This window comes from Anabrus simplex, chromosome 10 (genome assembly GCF_040414725.1).
Source record: "Anabrus simplex isolate iqAnaSimp1 chromosome 10, ASM4041472v1, whole genome shotgun sequence".
NCBI lineage: Eukaryota > Metazoa > Arthropoda > Insecta > Orthoptera > Tettigoniidae > Anabrus > Anabrus simplex.
In genome coordinates, this window is record NC_090274.1 from 20,318,315 (window position 1) to 20,341,635 (window position 23,321).

Below are 23,321 nucleotides of genomic sequence, written 5' to 3' on the forward strand. Positions count from 1 at the left end.
CACCTGTTGTAGTCTTGTCGAGCTACGTGTCCTACCCATTGCCATTTTAGTCTTGCTACTCTCTCTAGGATGTCTGTTACATTTGTTGTTCTCCTGATGTTATCTGAATGGATCTTACCCTAAGGCTGATCCCTAACGTCTGTCGCTCCATGGCTCGTTGTGTTCGCTGAAGCTTGCGAGCAGTTTCCCTCGTCAGAGTCATAGTTTCCAGACCGTAAGTAGTAACTGGCAGCACACACATATTATAAACCTTGGTTTTCAGGTTAATTGGAACTAGTGATGGGTCGTTCATGAACGAACTGGCTCTTTTGAACGACTCATTGAAGAGAGCTAGCTCTCTCAATGAGAGTCGACTTTTGTAAGAGCTAGCTCCCTCCTTGCTCCTTGAGAGCTAGTCGTTCAATACGAGTCGACTCTTGTATGAGCTAGCTCCCTCCTTGCTCCCTGAGAGCTAGCACGAGCCGACTCTTTTATCAACAGCGACTCCAAGAAAGAGCTAGCTCGTCACATCGACTCTCGTTCATTTCAAGCCAATGCCATGCCTCAAATAATCACGTGACGTACAGAGGCCGCTTTCTTTTTTGTAGGCTGCCCAGTCTAGCCTCTTCCCGCATTCAGTCAGTGCTCTGAGTCAGCTCTGAGTGCAGTGGTTGTGGTCTGTTTGTTAGGTACGTTTCTGTGCCATAGTTCTGGCAACCTGCAACGTAACGAAACAATGAAATGAAATAAACAACATGTTATTGAGCAATACTTACCTGTTCACTTCCTGTATGCACTCATAATCTATGAAGGATATAGGGCCTAGTATAGATCCAGTAGGTTAGGAGCAAATAAACGACACGAAGTTCGGGTTAACTAACCTCAACTAAGCTCGAACAAACAGTCACTATCCAGAATACTGAATATACCACTCGGCAAGCAGAAACGGCGTAGTTTTATTCTGTCTGAAATAATTAAGAAATACTCTGACAAATCCTCACCTGTTTCTTAAATGCGTTCGTAGTTATGAATTAACATATTGCCAAAATCTTTCGGTTTTACGGTACAGTGGATAAAATAATATACCGTAGTTTTAAATCGAATTAAGGCAAATAGAAAATAACACTAGTTTTGGCTTTAAAATATAGGCTAAATAACTCATACCAAAGTGTATACCGCAGTACATTTTCAAATAATTATTTATTGACGTGTAAGAAGTCCGACTCCTTAGCTGGATGGTCAGCACTGAGGCCTTCGCTGCAGAGGGTCCCGGATTCGATTCTCGGCCAAGTCGGGAATTTAATTCTTCTGGCTCGAGAACTGGGTGTTTGTGTTTGTCCCAACACTTTTCTCTTCATATTCAGACAACACACCACAATACCAACCACCATAGAAACATGCAATATTGATTACATCCCTCCGCATAAGGTTAGCATCAGGAAGGACATCCGGTCATAAAACAGGGCCAGCCGGGCTGAGTGACTCAAACGGTTGAGGCGCTGGCCTACTGACACCAATTTGGCAGGTTCGACCCTGGCTCAGTTCGGTGGTATTTGAAGGTGCTCAAATACGTCAGCCTTGTGTCGGTAGATTTACTGTCACGTAAAAGAACCCCTGCGGGGCTAAATTCTGGCACCTCGGCGTCTACGAAAACCGTAAATGTAGGTGGTGGGACGTAAAGCCAGTAACATTATTACTTATTATAAAACAGGGCCAAATCCACATTTGCGGAACAGTTCGCACCCGCGAACCCACAAGTGTGGGAAAAGTGGTCGAAGCGGAAGAAGAAGTAAGTTTAGATAGTGTAAGGAATGCCAATATATCGAACATATACGACTCATACGGTTTAATCGTTCTTGAAAAAAAAATAAAAATAGAAGAGACTGTGACCATACTGTACAAGAAAAATAGGCAAAATGCTATGCGTACTGTAGTATACTTGGTTATATGTACATTTGTGCTGATAGTAGTTTCCATTATTTTCGTTAAAAATCGCGTTTAATCAGCTATGTTTCCTACGCTGCATTTATGAATGAAAGAATCTGTTGTTCCAACGCGGAGTGTCGAAAGAGGATATTCTGATGACATCTTTTGAGTGAAATGTAAACTACGTGCACAGGTATAGAAATTCTTCTTATGCTTATCTGGATTGCCGGGGTCGAACGGAAGTATAGCCAATATCTCGAACATACGTCCCGTACGGTGCATTCAATCTTGAAAGACATCATTTTAAGGAGAATGGAAGTTAGGCAAAGTAATATTAGATGTCATCAATCAACACTGTATATTTGTGACACGTTTCTTCGTTACTGTGTATAAAACTTTATCATTGAATTAATTGCGAATGTTGCCAGCAGTGTACATTTGTTTTATTCCAAGAGTAGCGTACCAAACTGTACATTGTGTTGCCATCTGTAGTGGAAAAGGTGAACTATCTCGCACCATCTCGCTCCTTCAAATAAAAATGGGAGTCATGATTAATCTAGAAAATGGAAAATCACGCTATTTTGGGCGTTTATGAATAAATAACTCATGGCTTAGTGTATACTATAGTAACTTACATCCCATTACATTCTTAAACAATTATTTATTAACGTGTAAGTATTGCCAATATCATGAACATATGTCTCGTCACGGTACATTCAGTTTTGAAAAGCATCATTTTAAGAAGAAAGGAAAATGGGCAAAGTAATATTAGATGTTATCCATTAATACTGCATTTTTGTTGAACATTTCTTCGTTACTGTATATAAAGCTTTATCGTTAGATTATTTGCCAATGTTGCCAGGAATGGCATATATTAGTTGTTTATTTGTTTTATTTCAAGAGTAGCTTTCTGAACTGGACGTTGTGCTGCCATCTGTTGTGGAAAATATAAACTAGTTGCGCTATATCGTTCGTTCACGGAAGTCATACAGAGCTATCGGAAGTCATGAAGAGCGACCGGAAGTCATAAAGAGCCGTCTGCCCTAAACCGGATGAACGAATGAACGAACGAACCTGGAGCGGAGAGCGGCCTCTGACTTCTTGGCTCGCTCCTATCTTCCCGCTCCCAAGAGTCGACTCTTTTGAACGACTCTCAGTTAGGAGCGGGAGCGAATGAGCTAGCTCCCTCAAAAGAGCTAGTTCGACCCATCACTAATTGGAACATCCTTGTTGGTCAGGATGAATCTTAGTTTTTGGAATGCTATCCAACTCATACCTATTCTGCGAGGAATTTCTGCATGTTGGTTGTCTTTTCCAAGTTTAATCTTGTGTCCAGAATAGGTGTACGCGTTGGCAGCTTCTGTATATTGGTTTCCCATTTTAAGTGGTTGACTGTCTGGGCTTAGTATTTTCATTTTACTAATGTTCATTTCCAAACCAATCTTAGCAGAGGCAGTTTTTAATTCTTGGATCATGCTTTCTAGCTCGTCTAGATTTTTACTTATGAGCACAATATCATCGGCAAAACGCAGGTGGTTCAAATATAATCCGTTGATTTTTATTCCTTTATTATCACAATGAAGGGTTTTGAACACATCTTCCCAAGCAAGGGTAAACAGCTTTGGAGAGATTGTGTCGCCTCGTCAAACTCTTTTGCCAACTGGGATTTTATTGGTGATGAGGTCTTCGTCGACTCTGACTACCATTGTTGCTTGATCATAAATGCCTTCTAGGAGCTTTATATACCTTGAGTTTATCATGACATTTTGAAGTGCCTTCATGATTGCCGAAATCTCCACTGAGTCAAAAGCTTTTTTATAATCAATAAAGGCCAGATGAATCTTTATGTTGTACTCAGTGTTTTTTTTGAAGACGACGACGAATAGTCTGTATGTGTTCAACATTTTTTTTTTTGATATACGCATTACTATAACTGTATTTTTTCGGTGTTTGCCTTCTTGAAATTTACTATAACTTGTCAGACTGAAGAGAAACCATGCTGTAAGAATACACACAAGCAAATATCTTACATGTTCATACGCCATAATTCAATAAGAATATACAAAGGCTAAGTCTGCAAAACATATCAAACCGGGCGAGTTGGCCGTGTGGTTAGGAGCGTGCATCTGGGAGATAGTGGGTTCGAACCCCACTGTTGGCAGCCTTGAAGATGGTTTTCTCATTTTCACACCAGGCAAATGCTGGGGCTGTACCTTAATTAAGGCCACTGTGGCTTCCTTCCCATTTCTAGGCCTTTCCTGTCCCATCGTCGCCATAAGACCTATGTGTCGGTGCGATGTAAAGCAAAATAGCAAAATAAAACACATCAAAGTCGTGACAGTTGGGTTGATAAGGAAATTTCCTTCTAATTTATCTGATCTTTAAAGAGGCGGTAATGTTGCTTTCCTCTTCAGAGGAGTTCTTGCATATTTTTCTTGCTTTTTTGACATCGTAATCGAATTCTGTACGTAAGTATTGGACGAAATAAGAATGTAATTGATAAAATGCTGCGTTTGTCATTTCATACCAACTAAGTTATCAAATGCATTATTCAAACGTGCCACAATTCTACTTATCTGGTATTACCTAAACATATTTACAATCCCACAGTAAAATAAAATGTGTGTGGCAATATGTAGTTCTCACAAGTCATAAAATAAACCATGACTGCATAGTGCCAGCGTGCCAGATTAACAGTAACTGCAAGACGTCGTATCGGCAAGTAGGGTCCCTAATCTGTATGCTTAGCGACACAGAATCAAACCCAAGAGTTAGAAAATAACTATAAGTCACTACTTCAGTATTAACAGGGGAGAGAGAGTAAGTTTGTACCATTAGTATATAGTCTTACGTGCCAGGGAGTATGTACTTGATGACCTTGGTTCCCTAGCATAAAGTACTCATTAGAGCCCAAGTTACCTGTACTGCATACAGTAGAAGTCCGCTATAGCGAGTACGGCATATAACGAGAACCCCGTTATAATGCTAACTTTTGTCCGTCCCTTAAAAATTCCTATATTAAACTGTGTATTATCTTTCGGTTACTGCGAGAACTCTATCACTGACGAATCCGTTATTACGAGCGATTATGTGCCCTCGATTTTTTCCGTTGCCGATATTTATGAACACAGTCATTATACTGCATGTAATCGATTATCTTCGGTACTGTATCGTTTTCTCACTATGCCCACCAGCGAGCTCTCTCATCGACATTCGAAGGCAATGTTGGAGTCGATTAGTAATTAATACCTGTCGAGTGCTCTTCTGCGAGGAAAATGAAAGAGAGAACATGTTTTCATAATAAATGTGTAAATAACATGTCGGATAGCCGTTTTTAACTCGTTAAAGATAAACGCTGATAAACGATCGCTTAATTTTGATGCTAAATACTGCAATTAAGTAAGAATGAGCTAGACCAACACCTCAAGATTATGGCAGAGTGCGTCATTGATTACGAGGTTCGTTTATATTTTCTCGCATCCGTTAAATTACGGAAAGTCTATTATCATGTAAATTTATCGCGAGAAGGTTATTATTTCTCTACTTCCGCTTGAAGTATGTTTTCATCATACATATAGTACAAATAAGTTAGGATATGTGACGCCGTTTGAATAACAAAACTGAAACGTTTGCCACAAAATGCGATCAATCGTCTTCGGTACAGTATAGTTTTCGTGCTACGTGTATTTGCGAGCTCTCTCGTCAACATTCAAAGGCGATCTTGGAGTCGATTAGTAATACCCGTCGACTGCTATTCTCAAAAGAAAATTCAAAATGAAAGAGGATAAGACGTTTTCGTAATAAATGCGTAACTAACGTTGTCGATAGCAGTTGTTAACTCGTTTAAAATAAAGGCTGCAGTAAACGATTTCTTAATTTTAATGGTATACCGTATACTGAAATTAAGTAAGAAAGTGATACACCTCAAGATATGGCAGGGTACTATCACTGATTTCAGAGGATAGTTTATATTTTCTCGCGTCTAGTTAAATTTTGGAAAGCTGTTTCCATGTCAATTTTTAGCGAGGAGGTTATCATTTCTCTACATGCGTTTCAAATAGGTTTCCATGATGCATATACGGTTAGGTTAGGTGATGCTGTTTGAAAAAGAAACTGAAATGTTTGCCACAGAAGCCTCTGGAGTGATACCATATTTCTTCAAATCCAAGACTACTTTTTTTCCCTCAGAATCTCGTGTGAAAAATCAAGGGTCGTTTTGCATTCGCGGCCTGATAGTGATGAACACCACTGGCAACTACCGCAGTAACAAAACCACGCTGTTTCCTTTCACCCTCGCGCGTTGACAATAAACAACTGCCTCTTTATCATAGGCCTACATCGCTAGCCACGGCGACCGGTCGTACAGTGCCTATGTGTCACGTCACTGGATCTCGGAAAATAGTGAAGAGAGAATGACATTCTATTATCCTCTACAAAAACGTTCCTCAAATCTGCAGTACGACATCAAAACATACGAGCCTTCGAATTCTTAGAAAGGCCACGGTTATCAGTAGCAGAGTTATAACGCGTCTACTGTACCTGACGCTTAGTAAAATTAAGTTTTATAGACAGCAGGAATATTTTCGTGACGGATCGTCGTATTGTAAAGATACGTGGAATAGGCATTGCCGGAAAATTTTCAACAGGTTCTCGTCGATGTTATAATGCCAATTTTAAGTTAATGGCTATTAAACACTCGGAAATTTATAATAATTGTGCTGCCGCAAGAAAATACGGCATAGGCCTAATTAAAGCCCATATTCGGCGTAACCGTGAAGACAAAGATAGCTTAAAAATGCATACTGCACAAAAAATGCATTCAGTGGCCCGCAACAAGGAGGCTTTAAAGAAGTTGAAAATGAAATTGTGAGGTATGTGCACAAAATTGCATGGGCAGAATTGCCATACCGCGGCGCAATAAACTTGTTCGTTGACTTTCAAAGTCCGCGATTAAGACCTATACATCGCTAGCCGCTGAAGTTGGCCGAATCTGGCAAGCAAGACGTGCGTGTAACGGCAGCCAGTTATATCTGATGCTGAGTGAAAGTACTGGTAACAATTTTATAGTAAGTAAGAATATTTTCCTGGTGGATCGTCGTATTGTAGAGACGTGTGGAATGTGTATTGCTGGCAAATTTTCGAGTTCCCTTCGATATTATGATGCCAATTTCAAGTTAATGGTTATATTAAACCTGCTGAAATAAAGCATAATTGTACAGCCGCAAAAAATACAGCATAACTAAAGCCAATGTTCGGCGTCAACAGTCTAAAAATGCGTACTGTATAAGAAAAGACATTCATATGATTTTACAAATCACTTTTTAAGCCTGATTAAATTTTTTTAAAGGGAAAAAGTGGGAGTCATCTTGGATTCGGAGAAATACGGTAATATATATTTTTCAGAATGAAATTAAACACACACTTTCACGTACTATCGGATTTCGAAAAACAACAAACAAGTAAGCCGCAGTGTGGATATTATCCGCGAAAACTCAAATTTTGAACAAACTGATTGCCATTTCATACTGAATTTAATGTGTATGGGTTTTCCCCGACTTTTAAAAAATCGGATATAACGACAATCCGCTATAGCGAGTAAATTTTTCGCCATTATGAATTCTCGCTATAACGGACTTCTACTGTATTTTAATTTCTGCTGTATTTGTGTAGTAAAGCTACTCTGGAGGCACGATTCGCTCTGTGGATTCCCACTTGGAAGACTGGGGTTCGAACCCTATTCATCCTGGGTTGAGAATTTTATCTCAAAAATCACGTGCTGTCATGAAGGGAATTCAGCCTTAAACCCCCAGCCAAAATCAAAATGAGCCTGGATGGCTCCAGTGACTCCCGGAAGCTGACGAATGGAATATAGTAAAGCTACAAGTATGGAAATATAAATAATTTAATTGTTTAAGTGATTTGGAACGTTCCCAAACAAAGACACTAGATGTTAAGTGGAGCAGTTGACTCTGTATAGAAATCTCTTACTAATTTCTAATAATTCAGGATGCTGATGAGTGATGTATCACTCTTTATATCATTATCATAATCATTTCCCCTTTTCCAACTGACACCAGGTGGGCTCCTATGTCATAATTTTCACTTCCCCTTGTACAGCCCCTGCCAGGTCAGTGTGTTGCTGGCACTTATCGACTATTGTCTCTCCTTCCACCACTCCTCTTCAGTAATCCTTTTCTTATACTGTTCTTGACAGAGTTTATCCATCTTGCTCTGAGCCTCCCTCTTGCTCTCTTCCCTCCTATCTTAGCCTCTGACACTTGTTTTGGTATCCTACCCTCCTCCATTCTCATAACATGTCCAAACCATTTCAGTTTATCCTTCTCCATCCTATCACTCAGTTTTTCTACCCCTTCTTTTCTGACCTCAGCATTTCTTACTCTGTCTCTCCTTGTCTTTCCTACCTTACTCCTCAGGAACTTCATCTCACTGGTCTAAATTTTACTCTCTTACAGATTAAAGGAGAGGTGGCAGCTTTGTGGAAGAAAAAGAAACTGTGCAGTTTCTATGTTCGTTTGTTTTCATACTGCGTATATAACAATTTCTTTGATTGTTTTCTTCTTTGCAGTCATGTGCTTCTCATGTGTTCATAAGAATAATGGTGGCCAACTCTTAATGTGGCCTGCCCATCCTGCTGTAGGTGTAATGTCTGAGAGCAGTAGTCTTAAAAAAAGTTATCCTGGGTACTATATAACATAGGACGGTAGAACATTCTGTGGTGACGGGCAACAAATGAGGATCTCAAGAAATACAGAAATTAGAAGAGTGCTGTCAATTTTATTTACAGGGTGACCCAGATGTCTGTTAACATTTGATGAGGCAGTACCTCACGGAATATTGGAGGTAGAGAGATAATAATTGACACACATGCCTGGCATGATATGGGGATTTATTGACACCAAAATAAAGTAAATAAAGCTTCACTAACAGTGCCTTTTCTGGTAACGTCAACATGGTGCGATTGCAGACGCTCTCCCCGACAACAGCTACTTTTTTTTTTTGCTAGTGGCTTTACGTCGCACCGACACAGGTAGGTCTTATGGCGACGATGGGATAGGAAAGGCCTAGGAGTTGGAAGGAACCGGCCATGGCCTTAATTAAGGTACAGCTCCAGCATTTGCCTGGTGTGAAAATGGGAAACCACAGAAAACCATCTTCAGGGCTGCCGACAGTGGGATTTGAACCCACTATCTCCCGGATGCAAGCTCACAGCCGCGCGCTCCTAACCGCACGGCCAACTTGCCCGGTCAGCTACTTTTATACTGTACACGGGTCTCGTGCGGCATCACTGATGTGTTGCTGTCCAGCGCCATCTGTTGGCCTGTTTGTGCACTCGTTGTTGGTGTCAATGTCATGCCAATTATGTGTGTGAATTATTACCCCCAATATTCTGTGAAGTATTGCCTTGTCAAATGTTAACAGACTTTTGGGTCACTCTGTATACATTTTGAGTAACAAAGTCGATTATTTTATATTTCCTTGAATGTGTAACTGGTCATGTTCTTTCTTTACTAGTTCTCTAAATGGCATGTTGATATGCTGACAGTTTGGTAACATTTTCAAGGAAATTGCTTAAAAATTAAGGAAGTTGTGCTTGCATCTTTCCATGTCTGCATATTAAGCTGCTTTTTTATTGACATTCCTAGCACACACATGGGGTCCAAGGCTAGCACTAAGAAGGGTTAGTAGGGCATATACCAATAAGCATAAAAAATGTCTTTGACTGACGTACGCAGACACTCTCAGATTCTGGCCCATAGTCTCGTCTTGTCTTTGCAGGGAACCCGAGCCACAGATCATAGATTACCGCACCCAGCAGTACAAGCTCTTCCCCAACATAGCAGCTTGTTTCGCCATGAAGTTCTCTGCCCTCTGGCTATGGGACATGTACAACAACGTGACCTCAGAACTTGAGGCTGGAGACACAGAACGGCTCCCTGAGGTAAGTTTTTCTTCACACAGATGAGTGGAGTGATCACAAACATAGCTATCTCCTTTTTTATTTTTTTTCTCTGCAAGATTTCTGTATGGGTTCTAATAGAATTTCTTAGGGAGATTGCAGTTTTTAAGTTGACATGTTACAAGAACGGCCAGTAATGTGTTAACATTTACAAATAAAATGGCCACCGAGCTTGATAGCTGCAGTCGCTTAAGTGCTTCCAGTATTCGGGAGTTACAGTAGTGGGTTCGAACTCCACTGTTGACACCCCTGAAGATGGTTTTGCGTGGTTTTCCATTTTCACACCAGGCAAATGCTGGGGCTGTACCTTGATTAAGGTCATGGCTGCTTCCTTCCCACTCCAAGCCCTTTTTTTAATCAGCAATTTTCAGTTTGTTTTTGTGGTGTTGGTGAAGTACTGTAATCATTCAGAATGGAAAGTTAATAAACTGAAGCAAATGTTGATGATGTGACAGTTAGCAAAATGGCATAATCTAGAAAATGGGAAACAAATGAAGACTCGTATTATTTCTTACAAAACAATTTGAACCTTTTTAGCGTGATAAAACTTTTAGTTAACATTGTTAAGGATGTTTCTGCTCCTGTATGTTTCCAATATAAAATCATGTTCATTTTATAATATTTATAGATGAAATTACTACAGGTGCAGTTAGGGTCGCATAGCTGTGAGTTTGCATTTGGATAAAGGTGGGTTCACATCCCATTGTTGGCAGCACTGAAGATAGTTTTGTTTGTTTTCCCATTTTTACATCACGCTGTACCTTAAGGCCACAGCCACTTTCTTTCCCTTTCCCATACCACTTCTTTGGTTGAGGTGGACCAAGACCTGCTTTCTTACAACAAACTAGCCATTACCTGAATGCTCAACAATGGAACCAAAGTGACAAATTTTTAGCGGATATCTTCCCGTAATGTCCATGTGACCACACACACTTTGACCCAGCCGTCATACCTGTACTACGGAGGGACAGGTACTTTACCGTGTTTACTCTCTTGCTGTCTTTCTCATTACCTGTAGGACACAACAGTAACAGAACTGTTGTCCACAGAGGCACATGGGGCTCTGCGTACAGTTTCTTCATCGGTCCCTTCCCTAATTGTTGTTGCTCGCCCTTTGGATTTATGGCTTCTTGTCCATCAGGGTTGTTATGTCATGAAACAAAGAATACCACTTGTGGAACATACAAACATACGGTGCATTTCCTCAATAACCACTTTGATGCTTTAAAGTGTCGGTGGCAGTGAATGTTAATAGGTAAATAGAACTTGTTCTTGCCTGAAAAACAAACATCAGCATTATTATAAATTATTATTATTATTATTATTATTATTATTATTATTATTATTATTATTATTATTATTATTATTATTATTATTATTATTATTATTATTATTATTATTATTATTATTATTATTTATTATAAATGGTATTATAAATTTACTCATTCGGGACAAATATTTCAGGTTCTCTATGGGAATCAACATCTATATCATCTGATGGCCAGGCAGGCATCAATTTTTGGTAATGAGACAAAGTCTCTCACAGTGCATTGACACTGCCGGTGGCTCCAAGTAGCCTATGCAGTGGCCTCCGCGGTATGCACTAGTCATGCGTCTTGGTGGGTGTGCCATTTACCAACTGATGAGTCCAACTTAGCACACTGGGGTGAAACGCTGGCAACCAGGAATGAGTTAGCTGGAAAATTTATAATGTCCAATAACGGACCATTTATATTGGTATTATAAATTTACTCATTAGGGACAAATATTTCAGGTTCCCTATGGGAATTAACATCTGTATCATAGAAATAGCCACATGAAATTGTTACTAGTAAATGAAATGATGTGTTTTTTCAAATTACATTAAAATAATTAACCTGTCAGCTCATTTCTGTAACACATTTATCAACTATAAAAATGTGTCCATGTTGAAATTTTCTTTTGCCATATGACATGGCTCAGACTGTCTCTGTTCCAGCTCCATGCCATCTCCTGCTGTCTGAAGGCGGTGAGCACAGCAGATGCTGCAAGTGGCGTAGAAACCTGCCGACTAGCTTGTGGTGGACATGGCTACATGACCTGCAGCAACTTGCCAGCAACCTATGGCCTCGTGACTGCAGCCTGCACGTACGAGGGTGAGAACACAGTGCTTCTCCTCCAGACTGCTAGGTGGGTGTTTTACATATAGCCAAGGCTCATCATAGGTACTGTCACTTAGTCTGAGGTGTAGGATTTTTCAATAAATAACTCTGAAAAGTGGTGGCAAAAGGGGCTCTGGTTAAGACGCAGCAGGTCGTTATGCTACTTAGGTTCCAGAACGGGTAAAAAAAAAAAAAAGTAAATAAGTAAATAAATGCGATGCAAATATTAATCTTATACCAGTTGTATAGTATCATTTGAAGTAATTCCACATACTGTATATCAGTTGACTATATTTGTAAGTAGTACAGGAGATATTATAAGTAGAATTTTGTAAACAATATAAATTTATTAAGGATGAGCTGTGTGTGTAATGGAAAATATTGTTAGCGTAAATTGTATAATACTGTATTATAGAAAAATTTTCTTCTCTTGTTAATTTAATATTTAGTGCTTGACAATAATGTATTTTAGTGTACCATTTGCCACCGAGGTAGACACCTCATTTGCAAATAAAGAGATTTTGATTTGATTTGATTTGATTTGATTTAATCTTGGTCAAGCAGTCTGGCTCCACGGCTAAATGGTTAGCGTGCTGACCTTTGGTCCAGAGGGTCCCGGGTTTGATTCCTGGCCGGATCCTTCATTGGTTAATTCCAGTGGCTCGGGGGCTGGGTGTGTGTGACGTCTTCGTCATTGGAATTCATCATAGGTAGGGCTCCATCCTCATAGACGTGCAGGTCGCCTGTACGGTGTCAATTCGAAAGACCTGCACCAGGCCACTTCGGAGGCCACACGCCATAAATATATCTTGGTCAAGCTCGTTGTAAACACTAATTTTGCAGCCACATCGCTAAATTATATATCAGACAGGGACAGCTCATCATTTGAAAGGACTCCACCTTCCTCTAAAATCTAAAAATGAAATTTAGTAGAAGTCCGTTATAGCGAGAATTCACAACAGCGGAATATTTACTCGCCATAGTGGATTGTTGTTATAACCAAATTTTGTATAAAATTCGGAAAAACCCCCATACACATTGAAATCGGTATGAAATGGCAATCAGTTTGTTCAAAACTTGCGTTTCCGCAGATGATATCCACACTACGGCTTACTTGTTTGTTATTTTTTTTAATCCGACACTACGTGAAAGTGTGTGTGTTTAATTTCATTCTGAAATAATTACAGTACTGTATTTCTCTGAATCCAAGACAAACCCCACTTTTTCCTTCAAAAACTTTAAATCAGACTCAAAAAGTGCTTTGTAAAATCATAAGAATGCCTTTGATGTACACTACACATTTTTAGACTATTTTTAGACGCCGAACATTAGTTTTCATTATGACGCATTTTTTGCGGCTTTATTTCCGCGGGTTTAATGACCATTAACTTAAAATTGGCATCATAATACCGAAGAGAACCCGTTGAAAATTTGCCGGCAATACCTATTCCACGCGTCTCTACAATACGGCGATCCATCAGGAAAATATTCTTACTGTCTATAAAACTGTTACGGTACTTTTACTCAGCATCAGATATCTGTGGCTTGGTTCTAAAAGGGCCAATGTCATGTCAAAAAAACCTGTTTTTGAGCTATGAGCATTTGAAGTTTTGCTTATAGTTTTCCAATTATTTTTTTCAACAACTAACTTTAAATAACTTTAAACTTTCTTTGTGGAAGTCACCTTATTAAACGCTAATTTTTTCTATCGTATTCTTTAAAAATTGCCAGGTCTCCAATCTTTATTGGTAATCTAACATTGTTGGCAAGGGCTTATTTAATTAAACGTTAACTGTTCGTTTAGTACTTAACAGAGACATTGGCCCTTTTAACATGTTGTGAGCCAGGATAAAACGCGTTTGTATCAGTTAATATCTCAATTTCGATAAAAAATGACATTGGCCCTTTTAGAATCAAGCCACAGATATAACCGGCTACCTCTACACGCACGTCTCGCTTGCCGGGTTCGGCCAACTTCAGCGGCTAACGATGTATAGGCCTAATCGCGGACGTTGAAGGTCAACGAACGAGTTTATTGCGGCACGGTATGGCCATTCCGCTCTTGCGTTTTTCGTGCACATACCTCACAAGCGTCTGTTGCAGACCACTGAATGCATTTTTTGTACAGTGCACATTTTTTTTAGCTATCTTTGTCTTCACGCTGATGCCAAATATTGGCTTTGTTTAGGCCTATGCCATATTTTCTTGTGGGTGCACAATTATTCTACATTTCCGAGTGTTTAATAACCATTAACTTAAAATTGGCATCATAATATCCTGTTGAAAATTTGCCGGCAATATCTATTCCACGTATCTTTACAACTATCCATCACGAAAATATTCCTGTTGTCAGTAAAATTAATTTTGCTAAGAGTCAGGTACAGTAGATGCGTTATAACTGTACCACTGAGTAGTCGTGGCCTTTCTAAGAATTTGAAGGCTCGCATGTTTTGATACTATTCCGCCGATTTGAGAAACATTTTTGTAGAGGCTAACAGAATGTCAGACTATCTTCACTATTTCCTGAGATACAGTGACGTTCCACACCGGTTCTCACGGCTAGCGATGTACAATAAAGAGGCGGTCGTTCATTGTCAACGAATTTTGTGTGTGTGTGCGCGTGCGGGGGTGAAAAGAAGCAGCGTGGTTACCGTGGTAGTTGCCAGTGGTATTCATTACTGTTAGGCCGCGAATGCAAGACAACGCTCGATTTTTTGCACGAGATTCTGAGGAAAAAAACTTCATCTTGGATTTGGAGAAATACGGTATCACTCCAGAATTTTCTTCTTCAAATGGTGTAACCTAACCTAACCGTAGGCCTATGTGTGTCATAAAACATATTTGAAGCGCATGTAGAGAAATGAGTTATCCTCGCTAAAAATTTACATGTGAATAGCCTTTACAAAATTTAACTAGACGCGAGAAAATATGAACTATCTTCTGAAATCAGTGATGTACTCTGGCATATCTCGAGGTGTATCACATTCTTTCTTAATTTCAGTATATAACATTAAAATTAAGAGATCGTTTATTTCAGCCGTTATTTTTAACGAGTTAACAACTGCTATTGGCCACGTTATTTACGCATTTATTACAAAAACTTTTTATCCTCTTTCATTTCGAATTTTCTTTAGAGAACAGCAGTCGTCGTGTATTACTAATAGACTCTAACATTGCCTTCGAATGTCGACGAGAGAGCTCGCAAATGCACATAGTGAAAAAACTATACCGTACCATAGATAGCATCACCTATCCTAACTTATAGTAACCGTATTATACACATGATGAAAACATACTTCAAGCGCCACTAGGGAAATGATAACCTTCTTGCAATAAATTTACATGATGGTAACCTTTCCGTAATTTAACCAGACGTGATAAAATATAAACTAACCTCTCAAATCAATTATGCACTCTACCATATCTCAAGGTGTATCCCATTTTTACTTAATGGCAGTATTTAGCATTAAAATTAAGCGATCGTTTAGTCAGCCTTTATTTTTAACGAGTTAAGAACTGTTATTGGACATGTTATTTACGCATTTATTACGAAAATATGCTCTCTTTAATTTTGAATTTTCTTTACGGAACAGCAGTCAACGGATATTACTAATCGAATCCTACATCGCCTTCGAATGTCGACGAGAGAACTCGCTAGTGGACATAGCAAGGAAACGATACAGAAGATAATCGATTGCATGTAACATAATCGCTGGAGTGCATACATATTGGTGACGTAAGAAGTCGCGCACGCTTAATCGTTCATAATAATGGACGCGTCAGTTATAGGGCTCTCGCTGTAACCAAAGGAAAATACACAGTTTAATATAAGAATTTTGAAGGGACAGCAAAATATTGTCTGTATAACGGGGTTCTCATTAAATGCCATACTCGCTATAGCAGACTTCTACTGTACTAATAATATACTCCATCATATGTTGCAATTTTCCATTAGCAGTGTCATCCCCATTCTTTCTGTACATGATCACAATGCTTCTCAAGCCACCACCAGACCAATATCTTTCCAAAGACATTGAAGGAAGGGTATAAAGCAGCATAATTCTGCCATATATTTGTGTCCTGCCAAACTATAAATACCAACTCGTGATGTAAGTTCAGGACGTTGCAACTTGTGTTCTCTCTCTCTCTCTCTCTCTCACTCTACACCTAGACTCTGGACACCAGGTCTCCACAAGAGTCTCTCACATACACTATGTGATCAAAAGTATCCGGACACCCCCAAAAACATACTTTTTTCATCTTAGGTGCATTGTGCTGCCACCTACTGCCAGGTACTCCATAGCAGCGACCTCAGTAGTCATTAGACATCGTGAGAGAGCAGAATGGGGCACTCCGCGAAACTCACGGACTTCGAACGTGATCAGATGATTGGGTGTCACTTGTGTCAGAAGTCTGTACGCAAGATTTCCACACTCCTAAACATTCCTAGGTCCACTGTTTCTGATGTGATAGTGAAGTGGAAAAGTGAAGGGACATGTACAGTATGAAAGCGTCCAGGCCGACCTCGTCTGTTGACTGACAGAGACTGCCAACAATTGAAGAGGGTCGTCAGGTGTAATAGGCAGGCATCTATCCAGACCATCACACAGAAATTCCAAACTGCATCAGGATCCATTCCAAGTACTATGACAGTTCGGCGGGAGGGGAGAAAACTTGGATTTCATGGTCGAGCGGCTGCCCATAAGCCACACATCACGTAGGTCAGTACCAAACGACGGCACGCTTGGTGTAAGGAGCATAAACATTGGACGATTGTGCAGTGGAAAAATGTGCAGTGGAAAAATGTTGTGTGGAGTGACGAATCACGGTACACAATGTGGCGATCCGATGGCAGGGTGTGAGTATGGTGAATGCCTGGTGAACATCATCTGCCAGCGTGTGTAGTGCCAACAGTAAAATGCGGAGGCGGTGGTGTTATGGTGTGGTCGTGTTTTTCATGGAGGGGGATTGCAACCCTTGTTGTTTTGCGTGGCACTATCACAGCACAGGCCTACATTGATGTTTTAAGCACCTTCTTGCTTCCCACTGTTGAAGAGCAGTTCGGGGATGACGATTGCAACTTTCAACACGATGGAGCATCTGTTCATAATATACGAAACAATGTTCGTTACCTTTTTAGTTTGTCCCAGCCCCAGTTACGAAATTCCAGTTACCTTTCTAGTTTGTCTCAGCGATGGGTTTTGAAAGTTGCAGAACAGCTTGCGTTCTTCTCGTCTGTAGAGAGGGTGTTTCTTCCCGAGTAATGAGTCTTAGCATCATTTAGGACCATTACCTTCAAACCATATTTACAAGGCTTGCTCTTGCCTCTGAACCCAACCAGCATGCGTACTCTCCTATACAATAATTCCTGGCAGCCAGAATTCTTGGATCATCTTTACTTCTCTCAGCCCTGTCAGGAGAGTTTAAAAGCGGAGGCACACTAAAATGACTGATAAGCGCTTCAGTGATATTACGCAATGGAAGATGTCTCGACTGGTTCTGTTTGTTAAAAACAGAGCACCTAGGTCTTCACTGTTGGATTTGAAGACCGCAGTAAGCATTAGGAGTCTGAAAAAGTCCTTCTATTCCTCATTCCACAGATCTCTGTAATTGACTGTTTTTGTCGGCCAACTTCTCTCCGATAAATGCAAGCTTCTCATTTGTTCTCAGTGCTACTTCAGCCGTAATTTCTTTGGTGAAAAGCAGTTCCGATGCAGACTATTGTGTGCAATATTTTCCAAGCTGCTTTGTGGGTCCTGTGATCCCTGGAAAATGTGATATTAAGTTGTGAGCTTTGGTCCGAACATTAACAGCTCGTGCTGCAAAGGACCATTTGAATTTGTTCTTTCCAAAGCAGCTCTTTTAATTGATTTATTCTGAGTGTTGTCCCAATGAGCTATTAGCACAAACAAGGGACTGCCCTTTACAGTTTTGGGTTTACAAATAACAGTAAAAATGTTTAATATTCATAATATAATATACGTTGATCACAACAATGTTGGCAGTACACTGGAGATAATTAACAATTATATTTAACTGTGGCAATAATAATTAATACATTCCTATATATTTTTTATATTTTTGTAAAACATATTTAAAAACAGACTTCTTTTCTTAAATAGAGAATGTTTTTAATACTCCTTAACTCAGTTGGCAGTTTGTTATATTTTGTCTTCTTAGGTGTGGGTTGTTGTTCTCCTGCATCTGATGTGCTTACTACACTTGATGAAGATATGACTATTGGCGAATGTAATCTCTTGGGTACATGAATCTCTTGAGCAGGATGTTCATCATCATCAGAGAGTCTTTGTTCTGATGCACTATCATGCTGGCTGTGAAAATCACGTTCAACACACTCTCCTTTTCACCACTGAACTCGCTCTCTTCATTGTCGAGAATGTCGCTGGCCCACTCGGCTAATGCCGGTCATTTTCTCTAACAAAATTCTTTGAAGCAGCTATAATTCACTGGAACATTGAAAACAGGGTGAAAACTTACATAAACCCTTGAGGTGTGGATTGATAATATCCCATGCGCCGGAAAAATAACAATAAGCACGGATTACCTCAACCATTGTAACCGCTGCGACATTCACAGAGCAACTGGCTTCCCCAGAGGTACAAGCAAACAGCAAGACATTTCACTGGCTGGGGTACTCACAGCCACAACCTAACTGGACATTATGGGCCGACTGCAGAAACGATGACTAGTTTTAAGCCTTAGACATCGTCTACCTAAACGACGTCTAAATCATTCACGATCTTCCATTGCATAAACAATGTTCAGTCGATGTTTAACTAGACATCCCTTAAAGTTTCAATTTTGGTTTGAAAATGGAGACATAAGTATCTTTCATGCAACTCTTTGCTTGTCGCAACCAATGAAATTCGTCGGTGCGCGCGCCGAACGCCAGTCAGCTGTTTGTCTTCCAAAACATTACTCATATATGGCTGAGCATGACTTGCCCACAGATAAGAGTATCGCTTTCAGTGGAAATTAAATCTCATAATATTATCGACACTAAAGCGTCACGCCACCGTACAGGGAAGTGTAGCTTTCATTATGGCGTTGTTACAGTGAGTGTAATCTACTCATAAATACGGTAGCTTTGATGAACTGAAGATGAAGCAATAGTAATGTGTAACAGTGTGTGTTGTACGGGCCATATAGTTGTAGCTTGCATTCTGGAGATCGTAGATTCGAAACGCATCATCGGCAGCCGTGAAGATTGTTTTCCGCAGTTTCCCTATTTTTACACCAGGCAAAAACTAGGGCTGTTATTATGGCCACGGCTCTTCTTCCCCAGTCCTCTTTAAACGATAATCACCACCAGTTGCCTTTTCCTATCTGATAGTTGCCGAAAACCTATGCGATTATATATATAAAAATCCCATACAACCAACTTTTTAGTTTTCACTATTATGTGTGTTTACTTGGCAGTAAATATAAGTGAATCTCTCTCGGTTGGTGTATGTGACAGCCCTCAGACGATCGGGACATGTAATTGTGATATGTATGTACTCGAAGTGACCTGTAATTCGATGGAAATTACCCTCATGTATGTAATAAAATATATCGATTGCCTAGAATTGTATTCAGGTTGACAGTTACCGGACTGTCACTTTGTCAGTCTCAAGAAACAAGTCTCTTGTAAAGCGAAACCTTATTTTATGATTATCTCCCCATGCATGTCAAACATATTGCTGCGATTTAGCAGCGGGCGACCCACAGAGAGGCTGTCGGACTAACCTTTCTTCCCGGAATCGTCTCAACATGATAATACAAATTACATATTTCATGGTACATAACCTCTGATTGTGATTCACTCCTCTCATTTGAGGTTAAACAGTGCTCTCGGCAGTGTTTAAACATGACCGGTTGAACATCGATTTTAGACAGTGTCTAAGTGATAAATAACATCTCTGCAATGCGGCAGCCATACTTGGGCATTGTTTAACCGTAGACATCGTCTAAATACCGTTTCTGCAATCGGCCCTATATAAGTAAATTATAATTATTTTTGTAACATCATGTTGTATTATCAGTACAGTAAAATACCAGTATAATAAAATTTTGGGGACCTCAGAAATTAATTTGTTATAGTGGAATTTTGTTATACTGAAATAAGTTGATTCTTAAGAACTCGCCCATTGCTGAACTTGTTGAAGAATCTACATTATTTCAACATGAATTTACACATTTAAAAAACCTTAATACTGTATTTATTAAATGAGAGGAAAATTAGGGTAGATATGTATACATGAAGTAATGATATAAAGTACAGGTACTTGCAAGAAGTTTTCAGCATCTCAAATTTTACCCTTTACCGGTACATTATGTCCTCGACTTTATTTTTGACAAAGTCTGTGATTTTCTTCGGAACACTCCCAGACAAATGAATATTCAAAGTAGTCTTGAGTACTGTTGTCGAAGTAAACTTAAAATGTTTCTTTAAAAAAATCTGTACAAACTTTGCTGCCATATAGATTGGACTATTTCTAAAATTTACTATTGAACTTACGAGTGTGTTTATTTTATGAATGATAAATTGTGTGTTTTTATTTTTAATGTCATATGCTAAATAATAATAAATAAGTGTAGTTTTAGTATTCTTTTATGACATTGGTGATGTACCGTAAATTCTGGTTAGGACATATCTGCAGGCGCAACAAAAAAGAACGTATTAAGCGAGAAAACGTACTACTGAATATAGGTATGAATAAAAACTATCCAATAGGGATATAGAAACACTAAATATGTCTTTTTCCGACATGAGGGCATTTTACTTTGTGTATTCGCGGGTACAGTGTGAACTGTATCATATCTAAAGATGAGAAGAAAGTATTATTAAAAGGTCTGAAAAACACAAGAGAACAGATATGAAAACCTTTTCCACTGGGGCTTATAAAATAACAAGTGCACTGAAAGTTATGAAAAACACCAAACAAATATGAACACACGTGCACGGGAGCCAATAAAAAATATCAAAGTATTATTACAGATCACACTTTCTAAAACAAATGTTAGTAGAAGCCTTTTATTTCGGAGCCGGGGGTGATTAAACATTATTCTCTGGTCACACTCCTTGACATTGAATTGGAGGTTACTTTCGACCATGTGCGACTGGCAGGGATGACTTTGCTGCCATTTTGAATCGAACAAAACTTCGACCAACTTGAGTGATCGAGTGTGGCGTTCCTACCCAGCCAATAGTGTTACTTCTTACGTGTTGGTTACTTTGAAATCGATATCCAGCTCGACCAATTGCATACATGTATGGAAAATGGCTACCTGAACCGTATTCTGTAAATGCGAATATTGTAATCCAATTTGCGTACATATTGTTTGGTTCAGACCAGTGTTATGCCATTTGAATTTGTGGAAAATTTAGTTGAAACTGAAGAATTGGACGATTAAGACGACTGACATGGTTGGACACGATTAAGACTAGAAATTTCCGAATTATATGAGAGGTCTCAGAAATATAGCTAACTTACAGAAAAAGTTTCAGGAAGAGAGCAGAAATATTTTAAGTTCAACAGAGTGACTGACTTAATAGGTGTTATTTATTTATTTATTTAAAACAATCTATTTCAAGTGTTTTTATTAAATGACAAAGTAAATGTAAACTTAGACACAAAGAAACATTTTAGTTCTTTTTAGATGTAATAAGGACGTAAGTTCAAAGGGCAGAGCAGATTAAATTTTTTTAGCATATAGTTTACTAATTTAATAGATATCCATTTTATGATTTGAAAATTTCTATTTAAAGTCTGTAATAAATTGACATAGTAAGTAAGTAAGTTGAAACACAAAGAAATATTTTAACAATTGTTAAGTATATCTGTTACAATGTATCAAGTCCAAAGATTATTGATGTTTTGGCATAGCTGAGGAAGAGAGTAATTGGCTCTCGAAACATGTATGGGAATTAGGTATAATAAAATATGTAAAGTATTGACAAGGCGGGAAAGTATTTTATAGAAATTTGAATATAAGTCAATATGGACAGAAATAACCAACATGGTGAAAATAATCAATACGATTATGTTATCAAGACCAGAACAGATGTTGCACCTTACATACATAAAGCATTGGGACGTTTCGGGAATGCCTATTACTGTTTTCGTCCTAATATAAGATTGGGAATTTCATGTTTTTGTGTTAAAATGTTATAAAAGCTGCAGTCGTTTTATTTACGCACGGTACATTTAAAAACTTTGTATCATTTTGCACTCGTACCAACTTGTACAGCGAATGCGCTCTCCAGCTGAGCTGCAGGTTGCTAATAATAATTATAATTTCGGAAGTGTTAATGATATTTTTTCTCTTTTCAATATGATTGTGATTAGTGATGGGCAGAACTAAATATAATGTATTCGAGAACTTGAGGATTGTTACTTTAAAAGTCGATGTAGGCCTAATTTACACGGTACAAGATTTCCATAAACTGATTAGGAACATATACCGATGACCAAATTACATTGGAAGATTAAAAAAAAAAAAAGGATTTTGCCAACATGTTGGACGCTTTTGTATCTAATGCGCTTTATTTTATTAGAGTAGAGAATGAAAAACTACTTGTGGTCAATTGTTGTTCGGCTTGGCGTTACGGGTATTAGACTTTCCAAAGAGTTTGGCTGATCAAAGTTGCTGAACTGAAAGAAGTTTTTATAGGAATATGACTAAGTTTTCAGAGGAAACTGACGAAGTTTCCCCAGTAAAACTGAATGTAAAGTTTCGAGATTTTTAAGTCGCGTACCGGTAATTAACTTCTGAAGCCAGCCCCGCGGTCTAACTTGTCTGCCTCTCACCTGGAGGACCCGGGTTTGATTACTGGCCAGGTCAGGCATTTTTACCTGGATATGAGGGCTGGTTCCAGGTTCAGTCATTCTACGATTACCTGTAATTGAGGAGCTATTTAATAGTGATATGGCGGCCCCGGTCTAGAGAGCCAGGAATACGGCTGAGAGGATTCGTCACACTGACCATACGTCACCTCGTAATCTGCAGGTCTTCGGACCGAGGGCGGTCGCTTGGTAGGCGGAAGGCCCATTGGGGCTGTAGTTGGTTTAGTTTAGAGGCGTTTGTAAGATTATAAGTATACATATTTCATTTTTGTGATGTTTAGCCAAATTGTTGATGGTTCATTCATTCCTGGATTTTCTGTTTTCCTGTGTTGTACGTTTTTTTTCCGTGGTCCCTCCAAAAACGGAGAATTGAGGTTCCACTGTACCACCAATTTTGTTTTCTGAATGTTTTTTCAAGGCCAAACTTGTTGCTTAGTTAATTGATGA

At 39.1% G+C, this 23,321-nt stretch overlaps 1 protein-coding gene across 1 annotated transcript in view; it reads left to right on the plus strand.

Annotated features, from left to right (window-relative positions):
• LOC136882056 (acyl-coenzyme A oxidase 1) overlaps positions 1 to 23,321 on the plus strand; it is a 76,135-nt gene that overhangs the window by 35,885 nt on the left and 16,929 nt on the right. The window contains exons 8-9 of the mRNA XM_067154559.2: positions 9,703 to 9,865; positions 11,862 to 12,052. Of these exons, the coding sequence (XP_067010660.2) occupies positions 9,703 to 9,865; positions 11,862 to 12,052 (354 nt within the window). The remainder of the gene's footprint in view (positions 1 to 9,702; positions 9,866 to 11,861; positions 12,053 to 23,321) is intronic.